Source organism: Lissotriton vulgaris, chromosome 6 (genome assembly GCF_964263255.1).
Source record: "Lissotriton vulgaris chromosome 6, aLisVul1.2, whole genome shotgun sequence".
NCBI lineage: Eukaryota > Metazoa > Chordata > Amphibia > Caudata > Salamandridae > Lissotriton > Lissotriton vulgaris.
The window spans coordinates 1,330,810,932-1,330,829,231 of NC_141694.1; the positions used below are offsets into that span (position 1 = coordinate 1,330,810,932).

The following is an 18,300-nucleotide window of genomic DNA, read 5'->3' on the forward strand; positions in this document are numbered from 1 at the left end:
TGCTGACGGCTGCAGTCAAAACAGTCCTAAGTAATTGGAAAGATACTTCGAAAGCTGCGCCCCAGGCATGGCTCAACTGGGTCACGTTCCTAAGGGGGGCAGATAACATCACAGCGAAACACACACCGAAAACTCACAGGCAGTCGAACATGTGGGGACCCCTAGACTGCTACCCAACATCGCATAAACCCCCATAGGCGCAGAATCTAGACAACAATAGAGGGGGCACACTTTACGGATCTGTGCGCTTACAAAAGCAAACCAGTGTGCAAGGCTCCTCTACCCTTTCTTTTTCGACCTTTATCCTTCTCTATCCTCTCTATCATCCGGGTCTTGGGGAAAGGGATACCAACGAACAACGAACAACGAAGCATTGCAAAGGGGGCGTCAGAAGACAACGACTAGCAGAACTTGGACAATCGAACTATCGCAAAGACATGGAAGGCCGCCAAATCCCCCACCCCCCGGAGCCTTTTCTTTCTTCTTCCTCTTTCTCTTCCCCTTTCCTCCACTCATGTATATCCCATGCTCCATGTAAATATATATTTTTTATACAATAAAAAAATTACAGAAATCAAAAAATAAAATAAAAATAAAATAAAATAAAATACTCCCTCATTCATTCCATTGGCCATGGGACTCGCTCCGAATAAAAGGAGCTTCTTAACACATTAAACAGGTCACCATCTTTCTATGTCATGGGCAGTTTTTACAGGCTTAACACAAACACACATTCATTCATAAGTTGTATGCTGAATAGCAGAAGAAAAACAGAAGTGGGAAGAGGAAGGCTAAAACCAATATCAGTGGTGGCTCCCTACCATCTCCTCACGCTGCTTTTTACACCTGGCCTTTAGACAGCTTTAGCTGTCTCTCCAAACTCAAAATACAACACAAACACAGGGCCTTTTAGTCAGCTCATTTCAGGCTCTGGTCTGGCCGAGGGTTATTTGCTTCTATAAATCACAGCAGCATACACCATTGGGGAATCGGTCATCCCACTTCACCCATTGCCTCTTGCAGACTGAGTGACAGCACTCACTTTAATTACATGAGAACAGTCGCCTGAAAAAAGGAGCCCCCTGAAATTCCCGGACACTTTTATTATTATATGTTTTCATACTGTTTTCCTTTTTTTTTTGCATACTGCACCTTTGCAAAAAAAAAAAACAGTGAGTTTGCCTAGGCCTGGCCTATTGGATTTGCCAATGCTTGCTATAAGAGTGTCCTACTCTGCTAAATCTACTATCCATCTCCAAAAACAAAGCATTAAACAATGGCACTAGAATGGCAGTAAGGCTACAGCAACTCATTCGGTTCTGCCACCAGCCTGCCCTCTCCACTTTATTTGTGTGTCTGCTCGCTCTGCTGGTCCTGCTTTCTAATTTCACCAAACAAAGCAGTAAATATTATACTAGGGTGGCTTTAGGATGTACCAGAATCTACTCATTTCCGGTTCGCGTCCTTATATTTCAGTTTACTTACTTTGCTGGTCCTGCTCGCTACCTTCACGAACAAACATTTGCAATGCAATGGGTTTCGCATTTGCTAAAGTTAGAGCTGTTGGCGTTAAAAATTACAATGTTTTTTACTAGTGCTATTATATACCCATCGATAGCGCTGTGCAAATATAATTACTCCACTGCAAATAAAAACAACAAGTAAAAAACATTGTCATTTTCAATGCCGACAGCTCTAACTTTAACAAATGCGAGACCTATTGCAAAGCAAATGCTTGTTTACCTATCTGTTTCGCTAATGTGAAACACTTAATTGTTGCCAAGACTTTGTTGCCACGACAATTCAAGTAAAACGATCTTGTAAAGTGATCCAGGTGGGTGGGTATCACCATTCTTAATTAATATAAGTACGTGTTTACACGACGTATACATGTATAATAACTAAGTAGTTTGTACAAATCAATTAACGTTTAATTTGAAGAAGAGCGCACATTTCTAACTTCATTCAAGCTCATATCGTGAATTATGACTAATGCCTGCGATTGTACCCGAGGCAGTCCTGCTTCCAGTGCTGCCCTCTGCTGGGACAGAGGCGGAAGTTTTCATGTCCGAGCTGCAGGCTGTCCTGTCTAAGTGAAGGTTCCAAGAGGGGAGGAGTTGTTGTGCAGCCGGGAGCGGGTGAAACACGGCGTCTTCGCATTCTCCGCACCCCCAGGAAAAGGCAACCGAACGCTCCTCGCCGTCCCTGCAGACCTGTTGCCATGGACGGTGCGGAAACAGGACCCGAAGCAGGCGACCTCTCCGGTAAAATCATGGAATCATTTCCAAGCAAGGCGTGCGCCTTAGTGTCCATACGTTTCATGTATTCCTCCTCTACTGTCACTGTGCGGTTTCGTAACTGCAGTGTTGCATCAGTAGTATTAGCAGCGAGTTGTCGAGGGAAGGGAATCTGAACTGGCCATATCATATCCATAGCTGCCAAGATTTCACACTGCATATGACAGCGGTCGAAGTGGGGACAAAAAGTCGGGGAATTGTGGGCGGATAATCGGAGGGCGGGAATAAACTGTGGCTTGGGTCAGTGGGCGGAGTCAGCGGTGTGGCCAGAAAGAGCAACACATTCCAATTCTTAGTATTTATTTGGCATTTCACTGACCGGTTCCCGCTTATTACGTTTTTTAAATCAACCAATGGATGCTCGTGTTTATTTAAGGTTCAATATAAGTTATTGACATTAAAATATCCCTCATTGTGAATGTAAATTTCCAATCACACAATGTGCCAAATATGCTTAAAAGTGGAACCATAAGGCATTTGTCTCTGAGCCATGCAGTTTCTGTCATCAGCCCTTTTCCCTTTTTCCACAAGAGCAGTTCAAACATGAATGGCAAACTATTCTAGGGGCATATTATCAAGAAGGGTGTTAAAACTATTGCCGCTTTAGCTGCAGGAAACTGCAGCTAAAGCGGCGATAAGGGGCTTGGTAATATGCCCTTGTGAATTGCCATAGAAGCCCAGGTTCGGGTGTGAACCTGGGCTTCTATCGGAATTCTCAAGGGCATATTATCAAGCCCATTATCGCTCCTTTAGCGACAGTTTCCTGCCGCTAAAGCGGCAATAATTGTAACGCCGTTCTTGATAACATGCCCCCTAGTTTTCAAATGCTTTCCACATAAGTATGGATCTGCCACATTTGCCTTAAAATACATAATCTGCTGCATAATCTGATGATTTTAACTAACAAATTGGTCATAGCTCAAACGCATAAAAAGTTACTAAAAAAGTGACATTTTGGTGCTGCGAAGAGGAGAGCCCTTTGCAATGGTTGATTGGTCACCATTCTCATTGCTGCATTAGCATATTACACTGGTACTAATGAGGCAAATTCTTTGAAGAGACATTTAGTATGTGTAAAAATGTCAAAAAAATAAAGTAACAGAAAATTTACTGCATTACGCTTCAGCCTTTATTTATGCTGCATAATTTAGTCAACACTGTGACATCATTTTGTCCTCCAATGCTGCATAATTCCAGAGACCCCAAAGAAGGCAGCATATGTTAAAAGTGCTTGTGCATGAAGTAAAGAGACAGTGAAATTTGTGAACTTAGTTTGGTGTGCGTGCAAATCCTGCATTGCCGATCCCTTCTGAGTTGCACTCTACCTGCTCAAACAAGGCCAATGTAGGTATCAATGGGTGAGGTGGAATAGCCTCAAGGGTCCTGTGACCTCAGTGACAGAGACACTGTTGCTCTAGGGTGTTCAGCTTCGTACGTCTGCCCGCAAGACTAAAGGTAAACTTCAGTATGAATTGTGGTGGACAGATATTCAAGGTTAACCCAACCTTGACACTGCTAGGGTCCACCTGCTGGTGCTAAGACACCAGAGCTTCTGAAGTCTAGCGGGCCTTCTAAGGTCTAGCATGGGAATGTGCATCTTCAGGAGAGTGGCCTGCTGGACTGGTCATGAAGGCTGAACTTGGTTCCCCAGTTCCAAATTCGGCAGCTCTGGCCATACTGCCACATCCTCTCCCATACTGAACACCATCCTACCCCACCGAGATAAACTTGCTCTGCCTTCAGCTACAACCCAATTATGCCCCGCTATAAACACCTGGGTGCAACTCAATTCAAATTATGCACTAGACAAGTAATACCATCCTGGAAAAAGCAAACGCTCATAGGGAATGCAACTTCAAGGAAAGGATGTGAAATGTTATCAGGAACAACATGGTTACCTTAACGCTTTTACACTCATTATTCAGAAATCAGTGAGTGTTTTTGCCTGAAAAGTTAAGGACGTGACTACAGAGCCCAGAAGGGACTTGTTTCAATAATCATTGCTTATTTCCTTATAAACCTTAAGCAGTATGGTTTAAAAAGACCACATCCCTGAACACATTTTATAATCTAAAATAAGGAAAACAGCTGATAAGGGTCACATTAAACGGTTTCCACTCCAAGCATCAACTAGGTATTGGGAATGGTGCTGTTTCCCACACGGGGAAAACAATGTTGTTCAAAGAAAGATGAGACAACGAAAGTAGCGCTTCCCTGGCAAACTCTTTAAAGTGGCACAAATGCATTTGGGTGTGAATGAAACCATTCTGGCCACTTTGCGACCACGCTGCTTTGCTTTATTTAGTTATTTTTCTTATTTGAACCATTTTTTTTTCTCTCCTTCCCAAGGCAAAAATGTCAGAAAAAGAGGACATTTCCAGCAAAAGTGTTTCTTTCTTTTTTGGATCAATTTCACAGGGGAACAAATAAAAGAAAGTAGAGAGGGCAAAAGCCGTGTCTTGAAGTCACGGTTTTCATTCAGCAAGTGAGAAAGAGCGAGACAGAGACAGAAAGAGATGTAAGAAGAGGAAGACAAAGAAAGAGTGGATGGGCAGCTGAGAGCGACAAAGCAGGAGAAGTGGACACTGTCCTTGCCTTCTCTGGGCAAGAAGGAAGAGGCAGAGTCCCTTTTCCTCTCTGCCCACCCCCACCGTCTCCGAAAAGCCAAGCCTTATCTATAGCCTTGGCTATTTCTGCTGTGCTAGAAAACATTTTTGAAATAAAATAGTAGGGGAACAGATTCTATGAAATTGAAAAAGTAGGGGTAGATCGTGCCCGGCCGATCCTGCCCACTTCGACCACTGCATATGTGTGACATTTTCGTGATTTCAGTGTACTTATAAATGACATTCAACAGCCAAACGTGTGACACTTTCCCACATGTAAACCCAAGCAATGAAGTCCATGGAAATACATAAACTACACTGGAAGGTGGTGGAGCTAGGCAAAGGCAGTCTCTACTTGGCCTTTATTGACCTAAAGACTGCCTTTGACCTGGTTCCTAGGGAGGAACTTTGGAGGGTGCTACACGGTCTAGGGATGCCCCCGTATTTACTAAACCTCCTTATCAAATTGCATAACAACACCTATGCCCAGGTCAGATGGGGGTTGAATGGGGAAAAGACCGACAAGATCAGGGTCGAGAGGGGAGTAAGGCAGGGTTGTGTCCTGGCCCCCACCCTATTTTCCCTCTATATCAATGGGGTGGTAGATCATCTACTCGGCGAACCAGCAGACGCTCCCACTTTGGGAGGCGTAAAAATTCCAACTTTGCTGTTCGCCGACGACACCCTCCTCATCTCTAAAACCCCCCAGGGTCTCCAGACACTACTGAATCGCTTCCAGGACTTTTGCACCACCAAGGGACTTGTCATCAACGTGGAAAAAACTAAGTACCTAGTTATGCATCCACCTCGCAAACTTGGCCGCCGTCCCACTCTGAACTCTATACCCCTTGAAAGAGTGGCAGAATTCGATTACTTGGGAATTCGACTTAATGACGCGTTGAGTTGGACCGCCCACATCAATAAAATGACAATGGCCCACAAAAGGGTGGGGGGGGCCCTCCTTAAGGAGTTCAACAACTCAACAAAACACTGTGTTGCCCCTCTACTTGACATATATAAAGCACGTGCGGTCCATGCGTCACTTTATGGAGCCGAACTGTGGGGCCTGGGCAAAGTGGATCTACTGAGCAAGGCCGAAAACAAATTCATCAAAGATCTCCTTGCCATTCCATCGAGTAGTCCGACTATCCCAGTGCTCATGGATACTGGCTGTAAAGCTATAAGGGATCAGGCCCGTCTTCGACCCCTCTTGCTCTGGGCTCGCCTGTGGAGGGTACCGGAGCTAAAATCTTATGCCGATGGCCTAGCTGAGGTGATGCACTCCGACGGTTGGCACAGGATTAAATGGCTGAAGGACATTAAACATCTTTTAGGGGACCTAGGCCTGTATTCCTGCTGGCATAGCCACTCCGCCCCCCCGAAGGAGACCTTAAAAAAACTTTTTTGGGAGTGGGTTCGTGTGAAGCGCATCAGTAATCAGCAGCACTGCAAAACCACCACAGCTTTTCTGCTGATAAAAGATGTCGTCGCCTACAAGCCGTACATGGACATAATAACAATCGCCATGGACCGGTCCTTGTACATCAAATTCCGCTTAGGAACCCTACCCTTGGCCGACCTCTGCTCCAGGTGGAATAAATCCCAGTCCTCATCACGCTATTGTGCTCTTTGTCCCGATAAACCAGAGACGGTGCCTCACTTTCTCTTCGAATGCCCGGACTATGGTCGCCCCAGATCACGTTGGCTTGGACCTATCTGCAGAGAATTAGGTACCCGCCAGTACTCTGTTGCCCTTCGGATTCTTTTAACCAACACAGCCCCTCCTATTGTTTGTGCTGTTGCCAAGTTTTTAAAATGGGCTTGGTTGATTAGACTTAGAAGACTGTCCATATCAATTTAATTCTTTTTTTAACTAATTTATGCTGATCAAATGTGTTTTACTCTTTTATCTAATGTACAGTCATACTTTTTTTTGATATGCTGTTTTTATCTTTTGTACCGCTTTTATGATATATGCATATCGAAATAAAGCAATCAAAAAATAAATAAATAAATAAATAAATATCAGAAAAAACACCCCTTTGAGCAATGAAGAGCTCTAAAAGCATTTTGAAACTGCTACAAAAAGCCTGAAATGTAAAGTCACTAATGTACTACTCCTTTCAAGGATGATGGTGCTGGAAAACAATTGTGGCCCCATGATATTAAACAATAAGTCTTTGAAGGCAATAAAAATGCACAAGTCAGTATTACCCCTCATAACCATGATTTAGTAATGTTTCTCTCTGGTGACACACACACACTCAGATAGCTGCAGTGATAGCATTAACCTACAAGACTTCATAATGTTAGAGTGCATTTCCCTCTGATTCCTCTACTTGCATTTATCTTTCATCATAACATGCATGCTGCGTTATTTTACATTCATTTAGCTGAAGGTAAAATACCAACTTTTTTAACCACGTCTTTGCATTGCCCCCACACTCTGACAGTGGCAGCTGGTATGTACAGAGGGAGGTGGGGTATATGGGCCAAAAATAAAAGTAAATAAAAAGAGAATTAGACTTACCTTCTCGTGCCAGTGCTCTATTGGACTTCCCTGTTCAAAGAACTGACATCCAGGCTGAGCCAGCACAGAGTATCTTTACAGTTGGGCTATACTAGGGGCCACTGGGCATCAAGACGGTGTGCTAGTCTGATTGAAGACTGAGGTGCGAGGCCAGCAGGACTGCTCTTGCATCTGCAAAACTGTGTCACTGCTGTCCTCTGAGAGGCCAGCTGCGGAGCTTGCCTCTGTGGTTCTTGGTGCTGTGAATGGCTGCTGAATGCGTAAAACAGTGTGCCCCCTGAAGTCCGTCACTGTTGAATACTTGTTCTCTACCAGCATATAAATGGGAAAACACACAAATCTTATATATTACTTTTAAGTGAAATATGGTTAAATAACCGGTTAGCTCCACACATTTCTATGTCTCGCTTTGATGGCTATAAGATTGTAACTAGAAACAGACTCCATACCTAAGGAAAGTATCAACTGCATGTTAGAGCAACGAGCCAAGTAAAGTTCCAAAGTTTGATGTGTAAAGAGTAAAACACCACGAAAATATGTACCCCAAGCGCGCAATAGTGTGGGCCCAAGAAAATAAAGAAATTATAAAGTTCAAATGCCATTAAATTATATAATTAATCTATTACCTCAATAGTGATTTCACAAATTGTAAATCTCAGTGTAAATGATTTGATGGGTTCTGTAACAAAGGAATACCGCACATACATTTCCATATAGTTGGAAATCTACAAATACCCTTAGCAATTCATGCTAGTATACTCACAAAGTGTCCAAATAATGTCGGTACTATAAATATCCAATTTATCCATAAATTGTGACCATTAGGTATTCAAAATCCAGCGTTATTATCCGTTCATATAGAAATGTCGAGTAACCCTGCGAAACATAAATGTAAGCCATGCCTTAGTACCACAACATAAATCAGACCCGATGTTAGAAATAATAATTATAATAATCTCACCTCCTACTCGGGCTTCTCCATAATATAAGTAGTGTAAGATTCAAAGATATAGATATAATTTTTTCCCCAAATCAGGCACGAGTACGTGTCCCTAAGTAAAAAGAAAGAAATATAATAAATCTGAGAGTCAAACCGCTATTTCCTAGCGATACTGACTAAATGATGGCCCCAAAGGGTAAACTTTGGATTGACCATATATACTACTGGGTAAGATACATTGATGATTACTTGTTAATTTGGCATGGGACCCCAGATGAATTGCAAGCCTTTTTTGATTTTCTGAATACTAATGAGGTTAACATGTCTTTCACAACACATTTTGATAAGAAACATCTCCCTTTTTGGATATTGAACTTTTTGTGGATGGTGATGAATTATGCAGTCGTATGTACCGTAAAGAAACCAGTTGCAATGCACTATTACATGCAGATAGCTGCCACCCTAGAAGCCAGGTTAATTCAATTCCCTACGGAGAAATGCTAAGAGCTCGTAGGAATTGTACAACAGATCGAGACTTTTCTTTTAAATTACAAGATATGACTAAGAGATTCAGGAACAGAGGCTACGATGAGCGAATTATTGATAATGCATTGTCTAGAGTATCCCGACTTAATAGATTGGATACCCTTAAGCCCAAACAGAAATACTCAACAATGATACAGCCACAAAAGATTAGATTGGTCACCAATTACGGGACTGGTAGCCATAAACTTTTTTCTGTTCTTGCTAGATATTGGGACTTATTGAGGACTGATAATGATACTATCCCATTTTTGACAGATCGACCTAGTCTTGCATTTAGAAAAGGTCTCACATTGGCCAATATTGTTAGTCCCAGTTATCCCAAATCTATATGACTGGTTGAGCCAACGCCCAGCTGGCTTTTATTACTGTGGAAGATGTAGTTCTTGTCGTTGGGCGACTAAGAAAATTAAGCAATTTCAATGTAACGATACAGGTAGCTATGAAATTAAATCTGTGAGACAACATTTGTTGTATACATTATTGCCTGTTCATGTGGCAAAATCTATGTGGGCAGTACGGTGAGACGTCTTAAAGACAGAATGATTGAACATTTTCGGGCCCTTAAAAATGGGGATACTAGATACCCTATTTCCTTACACTCTGTATGAAATGGTAATGATTCCATCAATCATAAATTTACGTACCATGGAATACAACACATTACCATGGACCGTAGAGGTGGTAACAGAACCCTTAAATTACGTCGCGCTGAAGCTAGATGGATTATGAAATTGCGTGCAGTTGAAGAGGGATTGAATCTTGATTCTGAACTACAATTCTTCCTGGGGGATTAAACAGTATTATTTATATATCCCTATTTTATTACTATCTGAGTGAGAAGTGAAGTCTTAAATTACGAATTCTGTAAGATTGAATGTACATACAATAGTAATGGACTCTGTACAAATAATGTTTTGTAAATTCAATTTATAATTAATGGCCTATGTTCCTCTACATGCAGTGTTCCTGAGGATAATAAGATTATAATTCTGTATATATAGTATAGATATGTGATTTACATTATGCTGGTATGTGATAGCACTTTTGATAAAAATTTGGGACTGTTATTGAATAATATGTACAAATGTACGTGTTTCCTTTTCACCCCTTTCCTTGTTCTATCACTCATCTGTCTCGTTTATTGTTTATTAATTTCCTTGACTTAATTTAAATGATGGTAGATCTGTATTATGGGAATGCCACACTATATGTTGGAATATAGCTCATATTATTTAACATCACTCGTGTGGCGTACCGCCTAGCTCTTGGGATTCCAGTTTGGGACATTAGCGGTTCGATTCTGCTATTGGTAAGATTATTTAATGAGGTCGGTTTTATTAATATATTTTTTGGTTTTGGTACCCAACATAAATCATATAATTCTAATTAGTATAATATGCTTCAAACTACACTGTTTTTTCCTATAAATAAGAGCATGACAAAGGGTGTGCTATGCTACTGAAGATCGTGGCAGTGGACTTGACTGAGCCTGCGATTTGAATCTCCGTGGATTTTCCCGTGAAACTTACTTTATGTGGTTCTTTTACGTACTTGAGTATTGTATTCTATAATGGTGATGAATTTTTACTGCTATTAGACGATTACTTACCATGGTTATTACTAATTGCATATTACAAGATGGCGGGGACTTTTAGACACTATGCCGGCTTATAAGCTCAAGATGGCACCCATGTAGAACACTAGATGCCGAGATCGCGGTTGAAGTGAGGACGTACACTCGACATAGGTAAGGGTTATGTGATGAGGGGCCATCATTTAGTCAGTATCGCTAGGAAATAGCGGTTTGACTCCAGATTTATTATATTTCTTTCTTTTTACATAGGGACACGTACTCGTGCCTGATTTGGGGACAAAAATTATATCTATATCTTTGAATCGTACACTACTTATATTATGGAGAAGCCCGAGTAGGAGGTGAGATTATTATAATTATTATTTCTAACATCGGGTCTGATTTATGTTGTGGTACTAAGGCATGGCTTACATTTATGTTTCGTAGGGTTACTCGACATTTCTATATGAACGGATAATAACGCTGGATTTTGAATACCTAAGGGTCACAATTTATGGATAATTCGGATATTTATAGTACCAACATTATTTGGACACTTTGTTTGTGAGTATACTAGCATGAATTGCTAAGGGTATTTTTAGATTTCCAACTATATGGAAATTTATGTGCGGTATTCCTTTGTTACAGAACCCATCAAATCATTTACACTGAGATTCACAATTTGTGAAATTGCTATTGAGGTAATAGGTTAATTATATAATTTTATGTCATTTGAACTTTATAATTTCTTTCTTTTCTTGGGCCCACACTATTGGGGCACTTGGGGTACACATTTTCGTGGTGTTTTACTCTTTACCCATCAATCTTTGGAACTTTACTTGGCTCTTTGTGGGGGATAGCGTATGCTCTTCCTTAAAGGTTGATATTAAGGCCAATAGGTTATGTTTTTTGTATATAATGTTAATTGTTTATAATTAGTGATATTATTTTTACTTCTTTTGGGTTGCAGCCCTGATCAAGTCAATTGTGCATTTGACAATGCTTGACGAAACACGTGTTGGCTGCTGAAGTATTATCGTTTTTGAAGTGGAGGATTTACAATAAACTCAGAATTGGAATTGTTGACTTGTCAGAACTTTGTATCACAGTGCCACGTTACTTTTGGAGATTGATCAAGTGGATCTCTTATCTGATCAGGGCTTACTTACAAACATTGTTCATTACCTGGATTTTTTTTGATACTACTGATACTACTGTGTGATTTATTATTGAGTGCTCCTTGAGAATTTAATTTTTCTTCATGTTCCTGGAGTGTCTTTAGGATCTGTGGGATAGTTTGGTAACCTATCCCTCTCACTGTGAAGCACCTGAGTACTTTGTGATTTATCTTTAATGTTGCCTATACTTTAGCTGTGCGCCTGATTCTGTGCCTGGTTACCCTCAAGTTGTAATGTTAGAGCAACGGTTGGTATCTGGTGAGTAGCTGGAAACATGGAATTTCCTAATGGTCTTTGCAATATAGAGGCTGACTTTCCCCTCAGCTGCCTTCTGCTCTGCCACCATCTGTGGGCATGGTGCCTTATTGGCCTATCTCAGAAATCGCAAGACAGATTTCACATGACAATGCCCAGCCACAATGCCCTCAGTCGGAGGGGTCTAACAGTCGCAGATGACTAAACATATTTTGCTGGCTGGCAGTGCTGCTTTTAACAGTGCGCTCAGCTGGACAGGACTGTGGGACTCCAACATCATGCATGTGACTGGACAGCTGTTATAAGACACGGATCTGCTGCTGTCTTACAGCGTGATCTGCTCCCCAGGTCATTCAACACTGAGGTGTCCGGCATGCATAAGGTCCGTGCCCTTGAGTCAAAGGGGAGTAGCACAGACCATAAATATGCTCATTTGTGTGGAAAAGGGTGCTTTATTTAAGACAAGGACACATTACAAAATACCCTATGCCTTTGCCTTACAAAACTAAACTTCACTATACATTTGTTCACTTACCCCCACCCCTAACATTCCCACACCCTTTACATCCTTTCCTTGCAACTGTTTATCTCAAATTCTGTATTTAACTGTTGACCTTTAAACTCCTGTAACCTACTTCTAATAACATCTAACTATCTAAGTATCCTCCACCTTAGCTTATAATTTGTTTCCTCCTCTTGGTGTAACCTTTCTGCCATCCCCCCTTTTCCTGGTTCTCCTCTGTTCACAACCCTAATCATAATTTGTAACCATGGCAAAAGTAGCAGCCAAACGCCACTCAAAAAAGGCCTCCTCATTTCCTGCAACTTGTCTGACCTCCCTATTTAGGCACTGCTATCGTACCTTCTGATGTTCAAAGTCCTGTCTAATGCCTCCCTCACTTGTATCAGATAAAGTTTCATCTCGTAGCAAGACAAATGCACCCTGTCTCCCCTGAAAAAATCGAGCATCTCATACTTCAATTCAGGGTGTTCCAACCAACCGAAACCTCTGACTTTACAAAACACCTGCATGTCTCTGTTACTTTTCCACCTTTCTTATCAATGGCGGCGAGTTTCGCAGTCCACCTCCACTTCCTCCTTGGAATAAATTCCATCCACAGGATGAAGCATCCGGACCACTCATTTCAATTAAGGCCCTCTTCATCTGCTTTAACAATGCTAAACCTTTATATACCACCAAATAATTTTTCCCCTAAGTGTAAGACCAACATATCTGGGCATGTGTGCCACCGCTTCAACAATTTGTTTGAACACCCCAACAATTCTTACCATCTCATCCCACCTTAGCCATGCCATGTGATCTTACCCAAACTTTCGTTGAGCCTGGGATTCAAACCTTGACCCTTCTGTATTTCATGCCTTTATTCCTATTTCACAAACAAGTGTCCTATAATCCAGATAGACAATTCAATGCTTCTGGCCCTGCCACAGCACCTGAAAAGAACAACATATATGAGAGCCAAACAATTGACCTCTTCATCAACACTCCTGCTTTCCCAGCCGTACATACAGAGGAAAGCATTTCGACGACCAATGACCCAGCTGCATGATCTTGTCCCTGTCCCAGCCTTATTGAACTGCCTCTGGGGCCACTTCGATCCTGAACGAGAATGTCCCGTACTCTCCTGGGGCTTCCCCTAGTTTTTCCAGCGCCTTTCACATAACCCAGAGAAACTGGTTAGAGGTCACCACTTCCCCGTTACCTAAACAAAAAACTGTGCCAGGCCTGTCCCCACAGATTACATTCAGCTTAACTCCCCAATGGACTCGGCACAGGCCCACATCAGGGAAAGCATGTAATAACACTGTCTTCCCGTTGGATCTTTGGTCTGTCTCAGATTGGCAAAGGCGCATTCTAAGCTACCCCACTCCTACTTGCCACCTCTGACCACCCCAACACTGGCACTCCTTTCCTCCCCAATAGCTCAAACACCCTGGACACCCCAAAGATCATCAAGGATATCAATGTCGAGAACAAAACTGTCTGCCCCTCCCCTGATTTGTCTTGCAGTATTCCTAATATGTTGCCTAAAAGTTGCCTCAACACTGTCCTCCTCGCCCCCACCTGTTTCCTTTGTCTATCCTTCCAGCATACTTCTCCCCTGTTCCCTGGCTGACATTAAGTTACCCCAAAAAGGTCTTGCCCATGAAGGCAATCCCTGACAGTTTCTCTGTAATCTTAATCCAAGATAACCCCTTTTCGATCAACTTCAGAATAAATTGCACAACATAGTCTTCCCTGGCCCAGACCTCTTACCTCCGCCTAGCCTCACCAGCTAGAAACCCCTTCCGAGCCTGCATGTACAATTTCCTAGTGGATTCTGCCAGACACCCTACCACTAAATACAGCATCCTTTCTCTCCTACGGTCCACATTCCCTTCGGCACAGGTGTCTTGAGCTTGTCCGCCTCCGAGGCCAGCCATGGGACCTCTTCCATTGTGAACGAGACAAGGCATCCACAACTTTATTGTCCACCCATGGCACATGTCTGGCCTTAAATGCTATATCTTGTCTCAGACTGCCTATAACGAAAACCCTCAGCAGCTTAAGTAGTTGTGAATTCCTTGCCTCCTGTTTAATCACCACATGTACCACAGCCATGCTGTCTACTCTAAAAAGAACCTTCCTATGTAACAGTTCCTGCCCTCATCCAGTCTACTACCAAAATCTTTTTAAGGGAACATATTGATGTGGAACAATATGCACCATGGATTTCTTTTTCAATCCGAAATAAATCAATTTCTTTTATTTAATTTTTCATATCAAAAGCATTTTTTCATTTTCATATTGTTATATACATATAAATGACATTTGCACCTTAATACATCCTAGAAAACAAAAATGTAAATTGCATTCACTCTCTCTCTTTCTCACGTTCTTTTCCATGCATCCATACATACAACCAACAACCTATCGCAAACCTCTTGGTTTTACAGAAACACTATATACATTTTTCATCTGTTATTTACAAAAACAAAGCCATGGAGAATTATTTTACATATTAATCCAAATTATATCATTGTAAGCACGTTCCTATGGCTGAAAGAAGAACTGGTCTACGAGTTTCGAACTCCCTCAGTTGAGGGGAGTTCTCATCAGGACCACGTAGCTTAATGTTAATTTAATTGGCTGTTCTCACATGAGATAAGGGGGGTGTCTTCTAGGTCTGCTATTACAATGATATCATTTAGATCCCATGGTGGACCGTATCGAAGGCCGCGGAGAGGTCCAGCAGCACCAGGGCAGCCCTCCCTCCCGCATCGGTCATCGCTCTGATCTCCTCAGTTGTTTTAATAAGGGCGGATTCCGTGCTATGGTAAGGTCTAAAACCATGTTGAGAGGGGTCCAGAGATTGAGTGGCAGCAAGGAAAGAACTTAATTGAGTATTCAGAGCCTTTTCTATTAGTTTAGCTGGTAGAGGGAGCCTTGCAATAGGGCGGTTGTTATTTGGGTCCCTGATATTAGGTTAGGTTTTTTCTGTAGGGGCAAAATCGAGGCATGTTTCCAACACGCTGGGAAACCTCCTGTCGCAAGCATTTTGTTAAAAATGGTCACCAGCGATGTGACTATCGGTTCAAGGGCCATTTTTATCCCAGCCACGGGGCAAGGATCTGACGGAGCGCTTGATTTTGCTGCTAACAGTATCCGCCTAATTTCGTCACAGTTTACTGGCGAAAAACAATCCAACTTTTGTCCTAAAGTTGGCTCCATAGCGTTTCCTAAGGAAGCCGCCTGGCTATTCATCCTCTCCTGACTAGAGAAGGCTTTGAAAATTATCTCCACCTTACCTAGGAAGAATTTGGCAAGATCTTCGCATAATTCAGCACTCGCGGGAATGGCCGCAGGGACCGGGTCATCCAGAGCAGACACCGTTGTAAACAGTTCCTTCGCAGAGTTCTTAGCAAGGTTTATGCGATTAGTATAGTATTCTTGTTTTGCCTTCCCCACCATTTTTTTATATGCTAAGAGGCTTTGTTTAAGAAGCATTTTATCACTTTCCCTGTATTCCGTCCGCCAGATCCTTTCCAGCTTTTTACATTCCAACTTGTGATTTCTTAATTCCTCAGAAAACCATGGTGCTGAGGGCTGGGCTCTGGCCAGGAGACGCAATTTGGGAGGGGCGAGGATGTTACAAGCTTTGTCAATCTAACTGGTATGGGCGAGAGCCGCCGCCTCCACCTCTAATGGGAGGGGCTCCTTGGAGGAGAGCAAGTGATCTTCCAATGCTCTACCCTCAATTTTGTTCCAGGCCCTGCAAATCCTGGCTACTTTAGGCAGACACCCTCCACCTTGGGATTTTGGCTCAGAGATGGCAAATAGCAGTGCCCTGTGATCAGTCCAAGTGACCGGTATAGATTTGGTAAAGACCAGAGTGGGGTGGTTAGAAAAAATCCCATCTAGGGTATGACCAGCCTTATGCGTAGGACCCCTAACCAGTTGTTTAAGCTCGGCGCCATCCATCAGGTCAATGAGTACCTTGGTGTCCGCGTCCAGGGGGTTTTCTAAATGGGAATTGAAATCTCCCAAGACAGTAAAGTCCTTAGAGCAAAGTCCCTCCTCCAGTATGCTTCCCACAGAGCTCAAAAAGATATTTTTAGAACCAGGGGGTCTGTAGACTAAACAACCGTTAAATGAATGATGATTAGCTAAGGTGAAGTTAAATGCTACCGCTTCACAACCATCCACAGTTAACGGGTGGAAGAAGGCATTAAGGGAGTTATGTTATATAACTGCCAAACCCCTAACTTTTCTCAGTGGCCGATCTCTCGTAAAGCTAAGGTAACCAGGGGGAGTGGCATTAACTAAGTCTGGGCCTGAGGCCGCATCTATCCATGATTCGGTCACGAAAGCGATTTTGATATTTTCTTCCTGTATTAACAACGCACACTCCAAGCTGTGCATTACCAGCGACCTAGCATTCAAAAAGAGCCAATCAAAGTTGCATCCCTCTGCTTTATATTTTCCTCGATATGATCTAGATAAGGCCTTAATGGGGGACATTAGTACGGCTTGGATCGCACTCATGCAGCCTGAACAGGCACACAGGCTTTCTGATTGGTCCATATCCAGATTTAGAACTATGCAGTTGGGTTTTATCCCTGGTCCACTCAAATTTTCAGTGTATCTGCACTATATGTCACCCTATGTGGTTCCCCCCTAATGTAACGCGCAGGGTTCGTGGCACTAGGCACGGGCCAGGCGCGGACGGGCGCAGACGGGCTTGCCTTTGGCGCGACCGCTGCGCGGTCGCGTCATCGCGACCTTTAAGCAGCAGGGGAGGAGAAAGACTAGACTGCTCGGCCTTGGCCTACCACAAGATGGCGGCCGTCCAGGCGAGCGTCCGGTCGCTGTCCCCCCCCTCCCTGTCTCCGTCCTCGAACCAGGCTAAGGGCACAGAAACTTGTGGATCAGCCTGCCCCTCCCGCCCGTGATTCGGAAATAAATGAAAGAAATTCGGGGTAAGATTAATAAAATACCTCCGTTAAAAGGGAGCAGCGCAGAGGACCCGGTAAAAACACAGTAACACACAATATAGGCTAAGACACAATAAAATCAGTGTATCCTCCCTAGCTCCCGGCTCACGCCTCAGGAGCATTCCTCTAGTCCCAGTCCCAAAGCACTGCACAAGTGGATGTCTTCCAGAGTACTTAGCAAAACCAAAACAGGGTCTGGGCTCACTGGCAATAAGGACAAGCCTCACTATCAATAAACTATAAACCAAAACACAATACCAGTATTGCCAACTTAATTACACTTGGACCACGGGTGGTCACTCGAATCGCTGACTGAAACAGTGACTCTCGGAGAACAGTTTTGTCCGAAATAAATCAAAAATGTTTTAATTTTGATATAACATATACCATATCAATGGGCAATTTTTTGTTTTTTAGATACACATTTGGATAGCTCCACAGAAGTATGTCAACACAACAAATAATGAAGACGAGTACAAAAAGACACTTTTTAGACAAATTGACACCTTGCATTCAACATTCATACGGGACAATACACATATAAATATACATATATACACAATCGAAAGATTCTATTTACAGCATATATTTTTGAAAAACAACGCATTGGAACAAACGGACTAGACAATTTTCATGTGTTTGAGAGTAGATCAACAGTTCCTAATGCTGGATAGAGAAGGTCTACGCGTTTCGATGACCCCTTGTTCTGGGGAAATCTCGTCAGGACCAAAAAGCCTTAGAGTTGCTGGGTGCTCTTTTGAGATTTATAATAGTGTTGCGCAGGGTGCGCTCTCAAAGGGTCTTCGAACTGGATGATGCCGGTAACTGCATTCACTTGACAGAGACCGAAGAACGTGGACCCCCAGATATACTCATCAT

At 42.7% G+C, this 18,300-nt stretch overlaps 1 protein-coding gene across 3 annotated transcripts in view; it reads left to right on the plus strand.

The window, feature by feature from the left end:
- The first annotated feature begins 2,098 nt into the window (after window positions 1-2,098).
- The window catches only part of LOC147708847 (MFS-type transporter SLC18B1-like), a 721,944-nt gene continuing 705,742 nt past the window's right edge, over window positions 2,099-18,300 (plus strand). For 2 of the 3 annotated variants that reach the window (XM_086927468.1, XM_086927469.1), the window contains exon 1: window positions 2,107-2,264. In XM_086927468.1, the coding sequence (XP_086783594.1) occupies window positions 2,222-2,264 (43 nt within the window). In that variant the 5' untranslated portion in view covers window positions 2,107-2,221. Of the gene's footprint in view, window positions 2,265-18,300 lie in introns of all 3 variants that reach the window. The other variant, XM_086927467.1, reaches the window with a different exon arrangement.